Source organism: Coptis chinensis, chromosome 9 (assembly GCF_015680905.1).
Source record: "Coptis chinensis isolate HL-2020 chromosome 9, ASM1568090v1, whole genome shotgun sequence".
In the NCBI taxonomy this organism is placed as follows: Eukaryota; Viridiplantae; Streptophyta; class Magnoliopsida; order Ranunculales; family Ranunculaceae; genus Coptis; species Coptis chinensis.
In genome coordinates this window covers 65,123,873-65,146,093 of record NC_141464.1, presented here as the reverse complement: position 1 = coordinate 65,146,093, position 22,221 = coordinate 65,123,873, and the positions used below count along the sequence as shown (strand labels likewise).

The window sequence follows — 22,221 nt, the reverse complement described above, 5'->3', positions numbered from 1 at the left end:
GACGTTGTCGCCAACCATTGAGTGACGGCTAATTGGTTACGCCCGCGAATCTTTGCCGCACACGCAGTTCGAGCCGGTGTTGTACTCCCGAGAAGCGTGTCAAACATCAAATCCCTCGCGTGGTCGGATACTCGACAATAACAGGTCGAGCTATCGAGTTAATCTGAATCTGCGCGGTATTCGAAATCAACTCCAGCGTGAGTTCACGTTCTATCCCATCCGCCGTAATCCAAAATTCATCACCCCGGAAACCTCCATTATTATAAAATTTCAACACCAATTCTTCGGAATATTGAGTTGGGATTCGATGTAATAGATATTCCCACTCTCTACTTTCAATTTCCTCATCAAAAAATGGGTGAAACATCCCTAATTATAGAGATTTGTGAAATTTCTCTCGACCGTAATTGCGCCTTCGTACGCCATAGCACGGTATAATTAAATTTTGATGGTGCAAATAGCAAGAGGAGGTGGAGGAGGTGGTGCCGAGGAAGGGGTTGAGGTTGGTGGAGTTTGGCCCGGCGCTGTCGTCCATCATCTTTGGTATGCCGCTGAAGTGGATGGTGAGGGACCAAGATCCGTTTTGTGGAAGAAGAAGTGAGGGGTGGACACGTGGGTGCCCCGCGCGTGGGCTTTGTACCCGGATCTTGGGTTTTTGGGTCGGGTCAAAATTTTGGCCCAAGTACAAATGAATTACAGAAATTCCTCTTATGTCCCGAAAAGTTCCGAAATTTCAAACGTGGAAATTCGATTCGTTTCAACTCCGAATTTAACGGATGAGATATCGAAACGATCAGTATTAAAAATTCCATCCACTAGAATATGAAAAATCATATTCAAACATCAATTTTTTTTTTTTTTTTTTATAACAATCTTTGGTTTTTATTTATTTATCCTTTATATACAAATGTACAAGTCGAGAAGAACGTGTCAACAACACCAAAAATTCAAATAAAACAACACATCACAAACAACTTAACTCAGCAACTTTCATGTCGGCTCGGCTAACCTAATCCAAACCGAGGGGCTTATCCTTTATTTTTTGGGGCCTAGGGTTTAGGGCGGTACCATCCTTGACCAATGTGCAATGGTCTAATAATAATATTACCCTTAGTACATATGGTATAGCCTCAAACCGCCCTTGAAACAGTCACATAGAAAATGAAAACCTGAACGGGCACTGGGGGAATCCATTGCCCGTACGAACTAGGAAATGTCCGATGGTGCATATCACGACTCTCTTTGGGCACCATGCTGGGTGCTAATAAAACAAAACGAGTATATACATGTTGAGTCTTTTAACGTCAGATCCTCAAGACGAAAGTGAGTCTTTTAACGTCAGATCCTCAAGACGAATGTGAGTCTTTTAACGTCAGATCCTCAAGACGAATGTGAGTCTTTTAACGTCAGATCCTCAAGACGAATCCCAACCTCCTGCGGGAGCAACGGACGACGACGAAGTTTATCCCTGTTGAGCTGGTGTCGGGACAATAATATACCTTATACCGCTCATCTCGGATAAAAGATCAAGACCTCGGACAAAGGAGTTTGACCGTTCATACATCACCCCATCCTTTTTAAACCATTAAGCTTTTTGAGCAAAAGTACTATGACCATTACCAATTCGAGATGGGTGAGATTTGGACCAAATGATGAGTTGGAGTTCATGAGGAAGAGAATAGAAAAGGGAGGAGAAAGAAGGGTTGAAAATTTTGGTACCCATTGTTTTCCCCGGAGGCACGTTTGCTCGATTATCGAAAGACATTTATACTCGCCTCAAGTAGAGTTTTCGTGGACTAAGGTTCCGTGCTTGCAACCACACACTCTAGGGAATTTTAGAAAAGAAAATAGAAGAGGGGCTTTACCCTAATGGCATACTTTTCCCGTTTAAATACATGGAAAGAAGTACACCAGCTGAATCTATTAGTCTATGTAGACTGGATCATTGAGAAAGAGTCTCTTCGACATCCGGAGAGCTTAACTCATGATAATGTTTAAGCGCTGCCATTTACTTGGAATTCGCTACCATCATTTTCGTTTTTCAGAGATAGCCCCATAAGGGGATGGCGGAGACAAAGAAAGGACCAGACCATCGAGTTTTTAATTTTCCTGGAAAAATGTGTAATCTTGAGTTGTACATCAAAACTTTTTGACCGACTTTGAACTCTTTTCGCAATATGTGCTTGTCATACACTCTTTTCATGTTGGCTTTATAGGATTTCGAGAGATCATAGGCATCACTCTGAATTTCCTCAAGCTCATTTAACTGCAATTTTCTTTTTTACCGCCATGTTAGTGTTATAATTGAGGCTTTTGATGGCCCATAGAGCACGGTGCTCAAGTTCAACCGCAGATGACAAGGTTTTCCAAAACGAGGCGATACGGAGACATCCCTATAGGTGTCTTAAAAGCGTGCTTCAGATGCCCACAAGGCATCGGATAATCGTAGAGACCGATCTTTTCTAGATGGATTGACATTTTGTTCCAAAATGGATTTTATTTCTCGATTAGAGACTTCTACTTGACCAACGGGTTTGAGGATGATACGGAGTTGCCACTTTGTCGCGTGACTCCATATTTCTTTACTAATGATTCAAAAATTTTATTGCAAAATGTTTCCCCGCCACTAATTATAGCTTTTGAAACACCAAATCGAGAAAATATTTTCTTTTACAAACAAAACGACCGCTTTTATGATCGTTAGCACGACATGCCAATGCCTCAATCCATTTTGACACATAGTCAACTCTACAAGTATGTATAGAAAGCCATGAGAATTTGGAAATGGACCCATGAAGTCGATGCCCCATACATCAAAGATTTCCACAATTAGAATGGGATTTAAGGGCATCATATTACGTTGAGTAATCGACCTAATCGATGGCAGCGATTGCATGCTTTGCAATGCTCATGTGCATCTCTAAACAAAGGTTGGCCAATAAAAACCACATTGTAGAACCTTGGCGCAGTTTTCTTACCACTAAAATGACCACCACAAGATTGTTCATGGCGGAAGGATAACACATCGTTGTGTTCCCGGGAATGCAACAGCGGATTAGTTGGTCCGAACAATACTTGAAGAGGTAGGATCATCCCAGAAATAGAATTTCACGGTGGATAAAAACTTTTCCGGTCATTACGAGACCAAGATAAAGGAACTTCCTCGGTAACTAAGTAATTTACTATGTCGGTACCAGGGGACGAAAAATAGAGTACAAGTGTTCATCCGAAAGGAATCACGATAGGTTCAAGATCGATTATCAACATCACCGACAAGTCTTGATAAATGGTCTGCAACCACATTTTCGCTACCTTTTATATCTCTAATTTCGAGTAAACTCTTGCAAAGGAGAATCCATCGGATCAACCTTTGTTTTGCATCTTTTTTCGCTAATAGATAACGGCGCCGCGATGGTCGGTGTAGACAATAGTTGGAGAACCCACTAGGTAAGGACCTAAACTTATCTAACGATATACAATGGCGAAACTCTTTCTCGGTGGTGGTATAGTTTCGTTGAGCTTCATTAAGGGTTTTACTCGCATAGTAAATGACAACTGGCTTATCTTCCGGGGTTGCCTCCTAGTACAGCTCCAATAGCATAGTCGCTCACGTCACACATTAATTCAAAAGGTTTAGACCAATCAGGTGGTTGAATTATGGGAGCGGTAGTTAATGCGGTTTTTAATACCTCAAAGGCTTGTTTGCAACTGAAACTGAAATCAAAAGCGGCATCTTTAAGCGGGGAGGTTGGTTAAAGGTCTAGCAACCTTTGAGAAATCTTGAATAAATCTCCTATAGAAACCTCAAGTCCTAAGAATGCGCTAATGTCTCGAACTGTTTTTGGTATAGGAAGTGAAGCAATTTTTTCTATCTTAGCTTTGTCGAATTTCGATTCCGTCCTTTGAAACGATATGTCCTAAAACTATTCCTTTAGTAACCATGAAATGACATTTTTCCCAATTAAGAACCAGGTTTTTTCTCTTCAACAACGTGTAAATACTTTTTTTCAAGATTTGATAAACAGCTATCGAAATAATCTCCATAAATTGAGAAGTCGCCCATGAATACCTCCATAAAACGTTCAACCATATCGAAAATATGAAGCATGCAAATATTGGAAAGTACCGGTGCATTGCAAAGGCCAAAAGGCATTCGCCTATATGCAAATGTACCAAATGGACAGTGAACGTTGTCTTTTCTTGATCGGCGGTCTACTATGACTATCCTAAAATAACCTGAATAACCATCAAGAAAGCAAGAATAGGCATGACCTGCTAAACGCTCGAAGCATCCGACCGATGAATGGAAGTGGAAAGTGATCCTTACAGGTGACTCGGCATTAAGTTTGGCGATAGTCAATGCATATTAAGCCATTTTACCGGATACGGCGGAAATGCATTCATCTTTATCATTTCGCAAACCGTAATGCCGATTTCTTTAGAACTACGCGGTACGGACTCACCCAAACACTATCGAGATAGGGTAAATAATACCGCATCTAGTAATTTTAACACTTCCTCTCCGGACCACATCTTTCATGGTAGGGTTTAAGCGACCCGCGTTTCACGCCGACGTCTTTGCATTTTCTTCCAGGTGTATGCGATGGGTGCACACATTAGGTTCAATGCCTTTAATGTCATCTAGGGACCATCCAATAGCAGAACGATGTTGTTGAATGACATTAATTAAACGAGCTTCCTGATCGTCAGTTAATTGTGAAGAAATAATAACTGGGTGACGACCATCGCTGATCAAGGTCATGCGTATTTTAATTCGAAGAAGTGGTTTTAATTCAGGGGGGGGAGTGGGTATTAAAGATTCTTGAGGAAGGTCATCATCCATGTAGTAAACAGTTGATGATCATCCAAGTTACTTGACATCACCGCTTGTAGGGTCAAATAATGGTACTGACTCTAATAACTCATTTACTTCTTGTGTATAATCATCGTCCTCAAACTCAGAGTCGCTAAAGGAAAGAAATTGGTACACTTCATCTTCAGGAAAAGAGTTTGTAAAATACTCTTGCTGAATGCTATCAACCCTGTTAACCTCACCATCAATGTCAGGCTCTGGAAGTTGTTTCATCAACTTGAACACATTCACCTCGACCGAAAGATTTCCGAAGGACATGGTCATGGAACCATCTCGACGAGTTAATAAGAGCATTAGCAAAGGGCGAGGAGGAACGGCGTCCTAAGATGATTGGAATGGAATCACATGCAACTTCTCATCCAAAATAACAAAGTCTACAGATAGAAGAAATCTTGGACTTTTACAAGGGCGTTTTCCACAATTCCTTTTGGATACTTTATGGAACGATCCGCTAACCGTAGAGTCATGGTGGTAGGTTTAAGTTCATAAAGACCTAGTTGTTTAAATAAATAATATGGAAGTAACTTCACACTAGCTCCTAGGTCTAGTAGAGCAAGAGTCGCGGTATTTGTCACCTAAGGTGCATGGAACCGCTTGGTCTACCGTGGTCCTTGTATTTTACTATACCATTGTGTTCGGTAATGGAGGAAACCGCTCAATGAGGAACGCTTGTTGAGGAACGTTAGTTCTTCTTTTGTGGTGCACATATCTTTTAGAAATTTTGCATGTTTTGGTAATAATTTTAAGGCATCGAGAAAAGGTAAGTTTATTGTTAAATTTTGAAAAGTCTCTCAATTTCAAAGAAAATTGTCATCGAGTTTATTCTTTGCCAAGCGTCACGAGAAAGCGGTGCCTTAGGGCGAATTTGGCAAAAGTGTCTACTTGTTTGGTTCCTACATTCGGAGGTGTTGACTCTGTGAATCAGGGGAATCTTCCGTGAGGTTCATTCTTAGAAATAGATTCCTTGGAACCCTCCCTGTTCTTTTGGTTGATCATCCGCATAATGATCGATTGTCGACGCTTTTTCAAATCGTAGAGTCGTGATTGCATGGACCTCACCTTGGGTGGGGGTGCTTATACCGGGGGCATTGGTCACCTCAAAGGTCGTGTTTTTTGGGTTAGGGTTTGGAAGCCGCTTGTGCAGGAAACACGCCTTCGACTCTTTTCTTGCCAATTGCTGAAGTGATTGTTGGATAGGCGTTAAAATTTGAGACCGCCGGGTTCATGTAAGCCGAAAGTCTCATTTGTCCTATCTGTAATGGTTGGCAGTTGTTGTAAAACGAGGTAGTAGTTCGATTATTGCTTAGAAGTTGTTGATTATAGTTGGGATTTGGATTAAAATTTGGAACAAGGCCGCGGTTGGTCCGATAATTAGCATTAGAATTATTTTGAAATTAACCTTGTTGGTATTGTTGATTATTTCCTTGGCGGTATGGAATAAAATTATTGGTAGGTCGAATAGGTTGATTAGCAAAACCAAGAGGAGCCCCCATTTGTTGGTTATTTTGACGCCAAGCGAAATTCGGATGTTGTCTCCATGGTGCATTGGGAATGTTGAATGCACATGCCTCCTCCGCTTGTTGAGTAGGGGAAACATATAACAAGGGACAATATGCATCAGGATGATCAGGACTAAGACAAAGGACACAAGGAGCGGTGTCAACGTTCATGACTGGTTTTGGTAGTTGATCGTTTACTTGAACTGCAAGGGCATCTACTTTTTTAGTTAGGGATTCTATCAAATTTTTTATTTCAGGATCGGGTTTTACCTCAAAAATAGATGTGGCTTTTGTAACAGTATCCTTTGATGATCTAGACGGCTCAGTGTTACCCCAGTGTGTACCTTTTTTCACTTGTTTTTCAAGAAAAGTATAAGCTTCAGTAGCTCCTTTGTCCATGAAGCAACCTCCGTTCATTATATCAAGAGTTTCTTTTTGATGATCGGACGCACCATTAAAGAATGAGCGAACAAGGACGACTTTTCTAGTTGGTGGTGAGGACATTCTAACGAAAGATCGATAAAAGCGACTTCATGCTTCATAAAAAGGATTCATGAGGATTTTGACGAAAGAATTGAATTTTTCAAGCATTTCATTGTTTTCTTCGAGTGTAAAATTGAAGCATAAAAGCTTGAACTAGTTTATTCCATGTGTCTATGGATTGTGATTGTTGTCCTGCTAGCCAGATTGACGCTTTTTCCGCTAAAGTGAATGGAAACAATCGAAGCAAGAGTTGTTCCTTAGAGACTGCTGGATGATGAAATGTTGTTGCCACTTGTTGAAGTCTACGAAGATGATTATGCGGTTTTAGTGCTCCAAACCATGATATATTGGTAACAAACTGAAAACGTTTGGTGGGATACTAAAATCACCGACAATGTCCTCAAGTTTGATGCAGGAAGAAGGTCCTTCCTGTAATGCAGTATAGAAGTCCGAGAGGGGCTTCTCTGCTGGTGGAAGATCGTCGGCCATAATGACCAAGTTGATGGCGGCGAAGGATTGTGATGAAGGTAATTAGCGTAAGAAGAACAATTTTTATGTGAGAACTTACGCGAATTGCTTATCGTATTTTTTTTTCGACGATAGGTTTGTTCAATTTCTTTAGTGGAACCGGACCTTTAATCTCATGCAAGAATAAAATTAGATCTAACTTACGTGAAGGAATTATGAGGACTCGAATTTTATTAATATCTGAAGCATTAGGGTTGAACAACGTATGCCTAAAAGTCTGCCGCTAACGAAAGGGGAAGCTAGGAATACGTGCATAAACCAAACAGCCGTGTCACAAGAGAGATATGAGGGAGGATTTCCGTGCAAGCACGGTTCTAATTAAGTAACCTCAACCTTTCAAGTTTCCTAGACACCATTGGAATATGATTAAGATTTATGGAATTAAAATTTATGCAAAGGTGGTATTAAATTAATTTTAATTTAATTTAATTTAATTTAATTTAATTTAATTTAATTTTTTTTTTTTTTTTTTTTTTTTATGCAAGGTTTAAAATACAAACATACAAATACGATCTACTCATACAATACTAGGTGCAGTAGCATGTGAAGGTACTCTACTCATACGTATAGCTATACGAATAGGCAAGCTTGTGTCATCGATAAATATTTCCATACGTACAGGTAAATATACATCAGTAATACGTATATGTACGCTAATTTGTAAATCGATATTACGTAAATGTATATCAACAGTAACAGGCGAATTTGATTTCTAACTAAACTCTACACCAACTACCATTTTGGGGTAGGATGTAGAGTTAGTTGTTCTTCCTAAACCTACCAAACCAACAATTGATTTACCCTCACATGAGTTAGACTAACTCCCCAAAAGGGAAGTTAGCTCATGATCCTTGGGACAAGGACTTATGAACTAATAAAAACACAAAAGAGAAAGAGAGAGAGAGAGAGAGAGAGAGAGAAGAAAATCCACCACCAAACTCACTTCTATTATTTTCTAGAAGAACAAGTGTTCCTCCATTAAAACTATTACAAGCTTTTTTTTTTTTAAATAAAACCAAAACTAACTTCTCCTTTTCCCTAAGGAACTAAAATAATGTCATGTGAGGAAAATAAGTCAAGGGAGTAATTGGAGTGTCCCCACATTTGTCTAATTTCTTCTCCATTTGAGAGAAATCTCATTTCCTCCCACGTGAATTATCAAACCACATTGATTCATTTTTATCTACCACATTAAAACAAAGTGACACCTTGCCTTTTTTTCACTATTAACACCTAATCTAATTTATTACATGCAAGGTGTCAACTTTGCACCAATAATTTGTTATCTTTGTCTTGACATGCTCCATGATTGATGACTCATCCAATCTTGTGGCCCCGCATAGTGGGTCCATATGCAGATCCGATGGCGATCCGGTATTTTGGGCGGTTTACAACTTCCGCCTATGCGTGAGTTCATCGCCTACGATTGTCCGAAAGCGACTCTCTTGTCGCATTCGGAGTCCTGGTTCGAGAGGTAGGAGCTTTGGAAGTTTGATGCTTCTACGTGGATTTGGGAGAATTCATATATACCCCCATTCCTCGTGCTTTATTGCAGGTTTAACCAATATTTCCATGTTTACTGCAAATACCTGCAAAAGTATGAAAACATATTTATTTCATGATTATTAAACACATAATGAACCAAATTTATATGTCTCAATGGGGTTTCATAATACACTTTTGGGTGCTTATCACTAATATATTGATCATTTTATAAAGGGATTACTTACTGGCATACTACATGTTTACGTTGGTTAAGCTTACATTCATTGAAAGAAAAACAATACTTAAAAATATGCTCATTGACATGAGCAGCACCACCAAAGTATATAGAAAGCAACTGGAAGGTAACTCTCACTGAAGCCATGTGAAAAGCTTAAAAATCCGATGGAAAGAGAATCATAGCTTGATTATGAGAGAGTAATAAAAATGTCTTAATTTGAAGTAAAAGTCGTCATTTGCATTAGAGTGAGAGAGGAATCGTTGCATTAGAGTGAGAGAGGAATCGTTGCATTAAATCAAGCACTTTGTTTGCAAAAACTCTTTTTAGACTAAAGACTATTACAATCATTAAATAATTCCTCATATAATCTTAAGCCATTTATATAGAAGGCTTAAGATTACAATGTTAATGAAGGCTAGGCTATGTAGATTTTAATTTGGCATTTGAAGTTTTTATCTATTGTCTCATAGTTGCACATCATCATTTATTCCGGTTATTATTTTCAGTTTTGTACTTTGCATGATCCTATTATGTCAAGCTCAGCTTAGCCAACTTAATTATATAAGTGTTATTAGCATCGTGCTTGAGTGGTAGTGATGATTGAGCGACCAAATGAAATCTTCCATCATTTCAATCAACTAGAAGGTGGATGGATTGGTTGAGATACTTGGGCGGTCAACTCGCTTTCTGAGAATTAAACAACTGGCTAAGGATATTGTAAGAGTTGTTAAGGTTGTTGTTGGTCCTATCCCCAACAACAATAGGGAAGGGGTTTGTTGGAAAAACTCTTGGTGGGTTGAAGGATGCTGTAAGGGGTGGGTGGTGAGGGGTTTAGAGAAGTCGCAATGTACCTCCTGGATTATGATCATTCTGCTAATGTTCCACATATTTCTTGCTCCATCTATTTTCATCCTCAATGAAATGAAGGATAAAAAGTAAGAAGACTCATGGGAAGAAGCGGGTAAGCAAGGTTGCATCGTTGGAGCAATTTATTCCGCATGACTTTGTTGCAAGTATTGGGATCTTAAGTTTTCCTGTTGCTGTATGAAGGGATATTATGTATAATCATTATCTATCTAACAAAATATGGAAGTGTGGGACCCAAAAGTCCTTATCCAATGGTAGATAATCATTATTCTCACCAAAATATGACTTGGCAGATCCAAGTGTTTGGAGGGTTTGTGCAATTTTGTTAAGTGCAATCAATACCATGGGATCTATTCAAAAGTCAACAATTGCGGCTGGACTTATAAAATGTTGGGCCTCCAAATTTGACATGGTACTGCACAATAGGTTGGTCTAATTGATGTTATTGGGCTTATAGATAATAGGCAATTAGGCTAGCATTGCGCCAAAGGCATGACGTGTTGTTTCGTGCCGAAGACGCGCATACGCCTCGACGAGTTGTCGAGGTAGTACCGCAGTCCGCAAGCGCGTCGAGGTCTCGCGGGCCGTAGTCACGGGCACACCTAGTTCCTTTACATTGTTTGAATGTGAGGCTTCATTGAATGAATGTGATTTGACCTATTTCTCTTTTTCAATATTAAAGAGCAAATAAATCACTTGGCTATAAAGCACAATAATGTTGCAGGCATAATGACTTTCTTAATTGTGATTCGGATTGAGAAACCCAACATTGTCAATTAATATAATGAACTACATATTGGTCTCTGCTCTCTAATTATAGAACTTTTAGCCTAATAGATTAACAGATCAAAAGAAGTTTTTTTGAACATTAATAAATAAAACAATCCCAGCCATGGGCCGAGAAAAATGGCTAGTAAGCTAATTGACTGGCTAAAAGACGTTGCATAATTTGCTTGTTAGCGTAAATGTCGTTGCTTCAGCAAATAATTTTTAAAAATTATTTTGTATTTAAAATAGCTTACACATTGAAAAATATTGAAAAGACATGAAATCTTTTGACATTCAAACAACAAGAAGCCATGTCCTCTTCAACTAAATTGGGCCTACAAAATCTTGGACAAAGGATAAAATGTAGAAGCAAGAGAGATGTTCCACCTACACCAACACAAAATCCTGGAGCAGCAGGAATTACCATACGCCAAGCAACCTGATCAACACCACCAACACAACCACCTTCAACCGGAAACACACACACAACACAACCACACTTTGCATATATAACCTTGTCGACGCCTTGACGAAAGACATAAAAATTTCGACAAAATCTTCTCAGATTTTCAACATTTCATAAACATAAATCCTATCATAGCTTAAAAAATCAAATAGTATACTTCCATAACATATATTAAAACCTAATATCTCGGTCGTAAACCCAACTGCTCAAATATATAATGATTCGTAGAACCAGCTACTTAAGCATCTCAACCAAATGTCAATTAAGTCAAATAATCAATCCTCGAATCAAAATGACATTATAAATTATATACATAAATTAAAATGAAAACAACATATACATCACTTCCACTTATATCAGTGTTATACACCTCTATTAATTCCAACCAGAGATACCACACTTCTAATATATATACAGCATACCTTCGCACTACTCACATGTAAGAACTCATCTTCCAAAACAAAACTCGTGAATATTTCAACATCCTGTTGCTGCTCTCCATCTACGTTCCAACACGGAATGCTAAAGCTAGTTCCTCACTCAGAGGCATTTTAGTTCCTTATTCCCCTAACAAAATAACTAAAGTAACACATATGCGATTATACAAAATAACTACATTTAACTTTACTTTTATCTTTACCCGAGTTAGTTTCATAGGGCAGACACGCGCCCTACACAAAGAGTTAGTAAGGTCTACCCTCCTCGCAGAGATTATTCAATCAAGCAAAAATAACTAATGCTTAAGACATTTATAACTGAACTATATCATCATAATTTATTCATAACATTACAAACAAATATCTAATATAAAGGTTGCACTTTACTACAAAGTTGCCTACGTATCCAAATCCTTTAAGATTTGGAATCAAGCCTTACGTAGCGCTTAAATTATCTCATACCACAACTCCATCAATAATCAAATTTCAACGAATCCAATCTAAATGTAAACCCAACTCTCGGGTTTAACAAACCATGGGCAGAAAAGAAAATTCAATAAATACAATGGATAACCACTCACAAATGATATTTTACCACTTTTACTTTGTCACTACTTTAAAGTTTTCCTATGGCTAAACAAATAACCATACATAAACCATATGACCCTATCATTGCAAAACCATGTCAAATCCTCAATTAAAAATAAATGAGTAACCACCAAACCAACATTAGACAAATATAAAATCAAATAAGCACACAACCATTCTACCAATTTCGACAAATAATAATAATAATAAAACTATTTCTCGACAACCCAACAACCAAATCCTATTATACCAGGAAACAACTAGTACAATATCTACAAGCTTCATCAAGTCATTCTTTTTGATAACCATTTTCGCTATTATCGATATATTTCCAAACAGTTAGTCAATAAAATAAACTCAGATCATTCCATATCGCATCACAGTAACCCAATAACGAAATCCACATATTTTCGAGTTCAATGAACATTTCATAAACTCAATTTAGAAAGCAAACATCAAATTATACTCAAGACTAAAAAACCACAAATTGTAGGATTTTGAAATTACCACAAATCATTAGTGAAAATAAGTATGAATCACTCACCTCTACGAGGATCGAAAATCAAAACCCAATTTATTCCCTGTGATTCCCCCTCTGAATCCCAAGAGAGAGATAGCGAGACCAGGACCAAGAAAGAATGGGAGAAAGGAGACCGATTGCAAGAGAGAAGACCGACCGTATTCCCCCTTTTCTCTTTTCTTTTCCTCCTTTTTGGTTCTTCAATGTTATTGGGCTTTATCAAGCCCAACTCAACCAAGGCCCAAAATATGGGATTTTACATACTTCCATTCTTAAAAGAATTTCGTCATGAAATTCAACAACTTCGAGTTACCAAACGTGACATGCAACACGAGGCCCAAAGTTTAAAACACAAACACGTATTAAAGATTACACTAAGAGAACTAGTAATTCATTAGCGCAGAAGGAAACCAGCCATATAGTATAATGCATAAAGAAATGCCCATATTTATACCCGAGGGTGGAACATACCATAAACACAACAAATGAAATAACACCAAAAATATTGGGAAACTACTTATTTCCCTAGCACAAACTTCCATTCGCAAGCCATATACTCAATTTTAAGAGAAAACGAAAATCCAATAAAACAAAACTTAAAACGAGAGTTAGACAAGTAATTAATTTCTTCAAAAACATAATAAACACAAGGTAAAGCGTAATTGCCGTCAGACGCAAATTAATAATGAGTTTCTCGTGAATTCATTTCTACGAAATAATTTCACTAAGTTTAACAATCAAACCATATTAAAAACCTGACATTCAAACTCTATCTAATGGACTACAAGGACAATCATAGTAATTACCACCCACAGTAGATTAGCTACAATCATCAAGCACCAAGGTATAATCAACACACAATGCATACTAAGTTGTACATAATTAAGAGTATCTTTAGGAAAGCAACCAAAAAAATACCAAAATTTTGAACCAAAAAAACACCAACCATCTGTAGGAGCAACATCAAATTTTCGACATCAAACTACGCGGTTTTGGATAAACCGCGCCATATAGACCACGCGGTTTTCCCAAAACCGCGCCACTAAAGCCCATCTGACAGGCCCAAGCCCACGCAGTTTTGCAAAAACCGCGCGGTGTTCTCAACGCCGCGTCCTACTTCTATATATACATGACCAAAACCGCGCGGTTCAATCACTTTCAACTTTTCTCTCAATTATAAACCCTCTCCTTAGTAAAAAAAACAAAAACCTACCTAAAAAAAAAACAAAAACCTACCTAAACTCTTGAAATTTTATATGGATCCTTTTGAACCTTTCGAGGGTGATGATTGGCAGTACAAAAATGACACTGGTGATGGGGGAGAAGAACCCGAGGAAGTACAATACAGTGGGGGAGAAGAACCCAAGAATGTCGCGCCGACTGATAGACATCCCTATGTACTTGAGTATCAGATGAACGACTTCGATTGGCAATTTGCACCTAGTAAAGCACTTGATATGGAAGTTGTGTCTTCTACATGTGATACAAAACACGTGTCGAGTGCAGTGGCTAATACTCAGGTAATTAATTAGTTTTGATTAAATATTTTGAATATTATGTATTAATTAGTTTAGTTGGACCAATTAATTAATTATTTATCTTATACGCATTATTTTTTTTTCATAATATCAGCATGTTATTGACTACCGAGTTAGATCGGCTTTACTTGGTGTTAGAGAGTGGTGGAAGGTTATTAAGAGTTTGGATGAGTTTGTACATATTAGAGATAGTATTCTGTGTACACCTTTGGGTATTTTGGTTGATGTAGATTATGAGAAGACTGATTGGGTAGTGGTCATAGCTTTAGTAGAAAGATGGTAGAGTAGAACTCATATATTTTATTTCCCTTGTGCGGAGTTAGGGTTCACACCACTAGACTTCACCATGATTTCTGGGTTGAGTATCGGTATAGGCCAACCGATACCTTTTCATACAAATTATGAGAATATGGATAATATGCTTATGAGTTTTCCTCGCTTGGATGCAGATGCTTATGATTCTTCTGGTATTAAGCTATCTCATATTAAGACTGCATATATGGAACCCCTTTTGCATTCTGATACACGAGCAGAGTTAGCTTTGACCGCTCTACCCCGGTGAGGGTGTTGATGTGTATGTTAGGGCTTTTTTGATGTTTTTTATTGAGCATGTTTTGTTTTCCAATGATCATTCTACGGTACGACTGGGATATTATGCTTATGTATCTGATTTGCATGCTATGAGAGATTATGACCTGGGTAACTCAGTATATGCCACATTAATAGCGGCGTTAGATAAAGCTTCACAGACATTCGGAAGTAGAAGTCCTCACATTGCAGGATTCACAGGACTTTTAGAAATTTGGTTTTATGAGTACTTTCGATGTCTTTCTCCTAACATAGACATGATTCTTTGATACTAAGCCCTAGATTTGCTAGTTGGTTAGGGCCTCACTTGACTGACTCGTAACGTAGGCGATTAGAAATAATGTCTGTATGGCTCATGCTCAGATTGATATTAGATCATTGTCATCTATTGAGTGGAGACCTTGGCGTTTGTCTACTGCCTTTGACGATCCAGTTGTGCAGTATGCTTGTGTGTTGTCACGTCACAGAGTTGCTTTTGCCGCACATGACTATAAGGTTTGGTACTGTGGCGACATATGTTGGAGGCAGATGACTGGACATTATGGAGTTCCATGTGCTCTCATGCCAGATGTTAGTGATGCGAAGTCCACTACACCATTTGGGTGATTTTGCAACATTTGGGTTTTTCTATTAGTAACACTTATTCATCCGTTAGCAAATTATTCACATTTAAAATCCGTTAGAAATACTATCAACCGTTGCTGAAATACTTGAATTATTTTCTAACATTTCTTGAGATATTTAGTGACGTTTCTATATGCGTTAGAAATTGTGAAATGGAAAAAAGAAAAGAAAAATCAGGTTGGAAAAAAAAGGAAAACTTAAGCGGGAGTTTTTCACCTCTCGCGCTCATCGAAATGTGGAAAAGAGAAAAACCCTAAACCGTAAGGTTGTTCCTCGCTCGGTGAGTCTTCCTCTTCTTCTTCCTTCCTCATCCTACAAATTGTCTAGAATTTTGATTTTGGTTTTGGGTGGCTAGGGTTTTGATTTTCGTTTTGGTTTTGTATGGCTAGGGTTTCGAGATTCATTTTAGGCATAATTGTTCGATCTATTGAACAAAAGGTTCTCTTTAACAGAGGTAAGTAACTATTGGTCGTGGTTGTGGTTTTCCTTATCTACTGAACATGTTTAATTTTGGTCGTTAAATATTAATTTCTAAGTAACAAGTTTATCTCTGTTTCCGAAGATTCTAATTCAAATATTAGACAAGATGAGAGCTTTTCCATTTCTTTGTTCATCAGGTACTAATTTCTCGTCTTTTTGAGTTTTTAATACTTTGGTTTTGAACCAATTTACTTAATTTTGATTATTCTTTGTCGATTTCATTATTTGGGGTTCAGTATTTTAAGTTTTTGAAGGTGCATGTTGCCATTAATTGTTGTTGTTGCTTCTTAATATGTGCTTGATCTGCTAAAGGTAACAACTAATGTAGTGTTTTTAGTGTAACAGTTTTTGACATTAGGCTTTTAGCTATGGGTTTGGTTGAATTACTTTAAATTATTATGTAAAAGATTGTATCTTTATAGCTTCATATATGGTCCTTTCATGTTTAGTTTCTAGTGGAAAAGGTAATTTTGGTTCTTTTTATGGTTGGCAGTCATATGGTTATTAACTTTATTATATAGTTCATATAAGTTACATTAAATTTACACAACATGCATTTGAAATGCACTGTCTGATCAATGTATGTTATGTGTCCATATATATTACTCGACAAGTGTGCTGCTTGTTTAATATATTTTGTTGAAAATAATTCTGTTGTCATGTTTTATGGAACTGGAATTATTTTTAATGGTTCGTTAGAGCAGTGGAGTTCTATTTCCTTTGTTTCAATGGTTCTTTGGGTCAGATTTCATAATGTATAGTCTGTTTTTCAGTAATAGAAATTCTGGCAGATTCCGTCAAAAACATCTGTGGCAAAGGCAGTAAATTTTTTATCTGAAGCCAACATCATGTCTGCTCCTGTTAGGAATCCAAATGCAGGAAATACTGCGGATTCGAAGACCATGCACGAGAACTCTTAGAAGTGAAAGATTTAATTGAATCAGAGCAATGGCATGACGCAGGAGGCATCCTACCTTAAACAAGACATTTACACACTAATACAAGCAAAACCAGGAAGTGAGAAGCCTCCGCTTAGGTTGCTCTACTCCAAGCTTTTCAACAACGTTACTAGAGTAAGTAGCCAAATGTCATACTTGAGTCTAGAGTTTTTTGGATTAAGATTTTAACAGGATCACTCAGAGGGCAAACAAGCGATGGTTTTACCCATCTGAAAATATGTTAGCCGTGCCGTGTCAAGTGACACTATCTTTCATGTTACTCTGATTGCGCCAGTTAAAGACCAAAATACAGACCCAAAATCGCGATGCCATTGGCCTCCAATCTTAAAACAATTGATAAATGCACCTCTATTTTTTTTTTCAGCTTTTTGTGGTTCTAACATAACTGGAATTTTTGCAACTAGATTATGTAGCAAGGAGTAAGGATGTCGTTGGCTATAAGGAGTCTTTTCAAAACATAGTTCCTTGATGACATTTTATCAAAATTATAAATTCATTCTTTCAAGTAAGGGATCCCTTCAAGTAAACTGTTGTGTTACCAATTCCTGGCACTTTTCGGATGATACTAACAATTAGTCTCCCGTGATTGATAATTAAGTATATTATAAGTGTTACTCTCCTTATGTTTCACTCTGTTACTCTCCTTATGTTTCACTCAACTCAACTCATTAGCAAAAGACGGACATCATCAAAAAAAAATTAGGGTTTTAGACTTGCCTCCCCAAATTCAGGAAATTAGACTTGCCCCCCAAACTCGGACTCCGCCAAAGGGTAGTTAGGACATTTCACAAGGAGATGACGGTCAAACTGCATTGACTTAGACTCGGAGTCCGAGTTTGGGGGCAGTCTAATTTCCCTGAATTTGGGGGCAAGTCCAATTCATCTTTGAAATGGGGGGCAGGTCTAAAAAACCCATATTTTTTTAGCGCAAAAGTTACCAATTTCGAAACATGCGAAATTTCAACATTTCATTGCAATGTTTATCGTGATTTTAACATATTTCGTAGCGGCATTGTGGTGCTAAGGATCGATAGAATAGATAGATTTGACAAGAATTGATACAAACCGTTTACGCAATGTTGAAGACTTGTTAATTTGTTAATTGTTAAGGTCGGGTAGTGGAGTGCCCAAAGGCGAAGGCACTTAGATTGGAATATGAGTCCTATTACGGCCAGACCCCATATTGGGTCAAGTGATCCCGAAGTTGGGTCTGCCCCATTGTGTTGGGCACAACTTCTAATCATACACCCCCCAACCAAATACCCAAGAAACCGGAAAACCGGCTACCACCCTTCGTCCTTCAAACCCTCGATTTCACGATTTCTGCTCTAGCAAACACTCGATCCCAAATACCCAAAAACCCAAAACTCTCGATCCCTTCTCTTCAAACACTCTCGATCCCTTCTCTTCAAACACTCTCTAGAAACACTGCCCAAGCACTCAAGCACAGAGAAAAGAAAGAAACGAGTTTGCTACTTATATAGACGGATTTCAATATCTATTTTTGGTTTTTAAGTTGTTGGTGTCTTTGAAACTATACTACTTATATAGCTCTATTTCAGGTAACTGTTCTATCTTTCTATCTTTTTTTTTTTTTAAATGTTATGTTTGATTCAATTCTTTTGAATTCTAGTCACCCATTTTGTTATATGTTTTGAGCTATTTGTTTCTGCTTCATATGTTGGTGGGTTCTGTGGTTGTTTTGTTTTGTTATATGTTTGATTGAATCAATTATATCTTTGTTATATGTTTGAGCTATTTGTTATATGTTTGATTCAATTATGTAGTTGTTTTGTGCATATTCAGTGTCTGGAATATTTGGTTTTGCTCAAAGAATCATCTTGGCAAAACACAATAAAACCTTACATCAGGAAGCCATTGCTTTTTATAAAGAAATTATCCAAAACGGTCTATTTCTTGATAACTTCACATTCCCATCATTATTTAAATCATTTTGTGGGAATTTGAGTGTAGGGAAACAGTTGCATTCTCATTGTGTGAAATTTGGCTTGTCTTTGGATTCTTATATACATAATACATTAATGTATATGTATTCTAATTGTGGGAGTTTGGTTTCGGCTAGTACGCTTTTTTGATAAAATGGTTGAGAAAACTGTGGTTTCTTGGGCAACTATGATTGGTGCTTATGCACAATGGGGTTCTGCTAGTGAAGCAGTTGAGTTGTTTCAAAGGATGGAATATGAGAGTGTAAAGCCTAATGAGGTTAATTTGATTAATGTATTGACAACTTGTGCTAAAGCGAGAAATTTGGAAATGGTACAGTGGAATAAAGATTGGAATATTTGGTTTATGTTTTTAGATTTCTGAATGTGAAAGAAGAGTTTAATATAGTAAGTAGTAGTGGTAGTGTTGTTGTTTAGGACTTAGGTGATGTGGAATTTAAATGAATGAAAACATCTTGTTGTGTTTCTTCTATGAATTTGTTTCTTGTTGTGTGTATTTGAATCTTACAAATTTGTGCATCTGGGGTTTTTGATATAACAAGACTATAGTCTGGCACACAGAATCAATCAATTTACACATTAAGATCTCATATTTTTGTAAGGGCCCATATTTTTTTCTCAATTTACACATTAGGATCTCAATCAATTTACACAATTTGAATTAGTTGAATGTCTTATTTTTAACTCCTATTTATTTTGTAGCAATGCCTCGAACAAAGAATGTGAATGTCAAGAATGTAGCAAAAAGTGTTTTCACGGGTGCTAAGAAGTTGTTAGGTGGGGGGAGTAGTACTTCAGGTCGTGATGACCCACCTGAGAAAAAGAGAGGAAGGGGAACAACCACCTCGACATTAGTTCGTAGAGGGGATCGAAAAGCGGATGATCCCAGTAATGTTGTAAGTGGTGTAGAGTTAGGAAATCAAAAGAGAAGAAATGAGACAGTTCTGAGTGATGTAGATGACGATGACCTAAATATGGATCGTGGGAAGAGTGTAGTTGTAAGTCATGCTGATAGTGAAGAAGATGACGAAGAGGGTGTTGATGATGTAGAAGAGGAGAATGACGAGGAGGAGGAGGATGACGAGGAAGTCCCTGAAGTCCCTGTACCTATACCTCCAGTGAATATTGTGAGAAAGTCCAACAATGACTTGGAGTTCCAGAGAGGCGTTTATGGAGGTGGCCCTCATGTGTCACATCTGTTGTATGACTATACGGTGCACGTGGCTCGCGATGTTTGGAAGGGGCAGGTAATATTATCATATATTGTCTATTAGTATTTAAATTTTGTATTACGAAACCTTGTGCATACATTAATACTGAGTTTTTGTTGTTTTAGGAGGAGCGAGGGGTGTTGAAGTGCCATGGGCACCTAAACAAGTTGGTACAATGGGATATCGTCGGAGAGTGTTCAGACTGTTCTAATTTTCACGTGGAGCTTCAAGATCCTATGTTAGTCTCTGCTTTTGTGGAGAGGTGGCATCCAGAGACCAACACGTTTCATATGTCGTGGGGTGAGATGACAATCACGTTGGACGATGTTTCCCAACTCTTAGAAGTTCCGATCAGAGGCAAAGCAGTGACTGGGGACACTAATTTGACCTTGGAATAGACAAAAAGACTCCTCCACAAAGGTCTTGGCATACCCATGGACAAGATAGATGCGGAAATGAAATCCAATAAGTTCACTTCCAAAGTTAGGATGGATTTCTTGATGAAGCAGTTTGTTAGGAAGGTAACGGATGAAGATTTACGGGATGAAAATGGGGTTGTTGTGAAGAAGGCGTCAACCCAAAAAGAGTTGCAATTTGCTGTGAGAGCTTATCTGTTATTTTTCTTTGGATGTACCGCCTTCATCGACACGTCTGGAACTGCAGTTCCCATTTGTTATCTGAGACTGCTTTTGAAATTTGTCGAGATCAGAGACTACGCGTGGTGTGCAGCCTTACTGGCTTACTTGTACAGGGGTCTTGGGAGTGCCACAAGTGCCAAGGTGAAGGGTGTTTCAGGCTATTTCACTCTCCTACAGGTATTAGTTTTTTTGTTTTTCTTTTCAATGTCAATTTTATCTATCTATTACAATATTAACTGGGTGTCTATATTAATCTAGGCATGGATTTATGAGTACTTCCCGGTGTTCAGGCCATTCCCAAATGAGAACTATCAATTGAGCATGTCACATACTCATAGGTACTCAGTTACTCAGTCTTTTTATGCTAGCACAACAGCTACATTAAAGCATACCCGAGCGATGATTGATAATATGACTTGTACCGATTTAAGCATTTTTGTATGTAAATAGTTTTATTTATTAATTGATATTATTAGTATGTGGTTAATGATTAATTTCCTCGATCATATGCTATTTGACAGGTTGAATGGTATCCCTATGCTGAAGTTCGAGCTACACGGCCGGTGGATGAAATAGCATTTTTCGAGGGATTTATATGCTTTCTTGATAATGTCGAGCAGTACAATGTTTCGAGGGTTGTGCGTCAGTTGGGTCATATGCAGTTTGTACCCTCAGATCCCCCAAGACCAAAGACCTCGACGCGAACTACTTCTAGACGTGGGTACGATGTGAAATTTAATATTGCGTCTTCCTACTGGAGTAAATGGCAGAATCACTTGATACAACTTGAACATCGAGGACCCCATTCCATCTTATCCATGGGAGTGTGTTAGTAGATACATGAGTTGGTATGAAAATAATAGTCATATTTGAATGATAAACCATGATCATCATAATCACTACTCCCTACAGAGTCTTTCATATCATAATCTGGTGAGTTAATACCTTACAACGTTAGTTTTTTTTTTTTTTTTTTTTTTTTTTATTTTGGTATTTTATAATTGTATATACTAATGTAGTTTTTCGTTTTAATTTTGACAGCACCCCATGGTCGATAAAGTTTCTCACTTGCTCAATCAAGGCCTGCAATTGGGTGGGACTGCAATTCTAGACGATGCACAGAACGAGTTCATGGAGGCATACAATTTGACCCGGTGCAAATTCATTGGCGGACAATATCATGAAGGAGCATAGGTGAAGAAGCAGCTTGAGCATTGATCTTAACTCTAGAGTTCTAGTTTAGATTGCTTTTGTTGTAAAGAGTGACATTGTGATATCTGTACCCAAATACTTGTTTTTGTCGTATGTTATTTCAAAATATTATTTGATGTTATGCGATTCCATTTTATGTGTTTGTGATTCCATTTTATTTCAAAATACTTGAATTTGATGTTGCGACTCCATTTTATGTGTTTGGTTTTGAATTTGGAAGTGTTAGAATTGTTGAAATATGGAATTTGGAAGTGT

At 37.8% G+C, this 22,221-nt stretch overlaps 1 protein-coding gene and 1 long non-coding RNA gene across 4 annotated transcripts; both read left to right on the top strand.

Moving 5' to 3' along the window:
* Positions 1-15,471: 15,471 nt before the first annotated feature.
* Positions 15,472-16,873, top strand: LOC147477370 (uncharacterized). Of its 3 annotated transcripts, none has more exons than XR_015208571.1 (3): positions 15,472-15,767; positions 15,892-15,956; positions 16,065-16,873. It is a non-coding gene; the product is annotated as an uncharacterized LOC147477370 (long non-coding RNA). The 3 variants fall into 3 exon arrangements; XR_015208570.1 differs by having other exon boundaries at positions 15,472-15,782; positions 16,084-16,873; XR_015208569.1 differs by having other exon boundaries at positions 15,472-15,782.
* A 3,529-nt stretch (positions 16,874-20,402) lies between these two features.
* On the top strand, positions 20,403-21,948 carry LOC147477369 (uncharacterized). Its single transcript, XM_086585996.1, has 3 exons — positions 20,403-20,931; positions 21,013-21,192; positions 21,796-21,948. Exons 1-3 carry the CDS (start codon positions 20,551-20,553, stop codon positions 21,946-21,948), a joined length of 714 nt encoding a protein of 237 aa, XP_086442122.1. The 5' UTR covers positions 20,403-20,550.
* Positions 21,949-22,221: the final 273 nt, after the last annotated feature.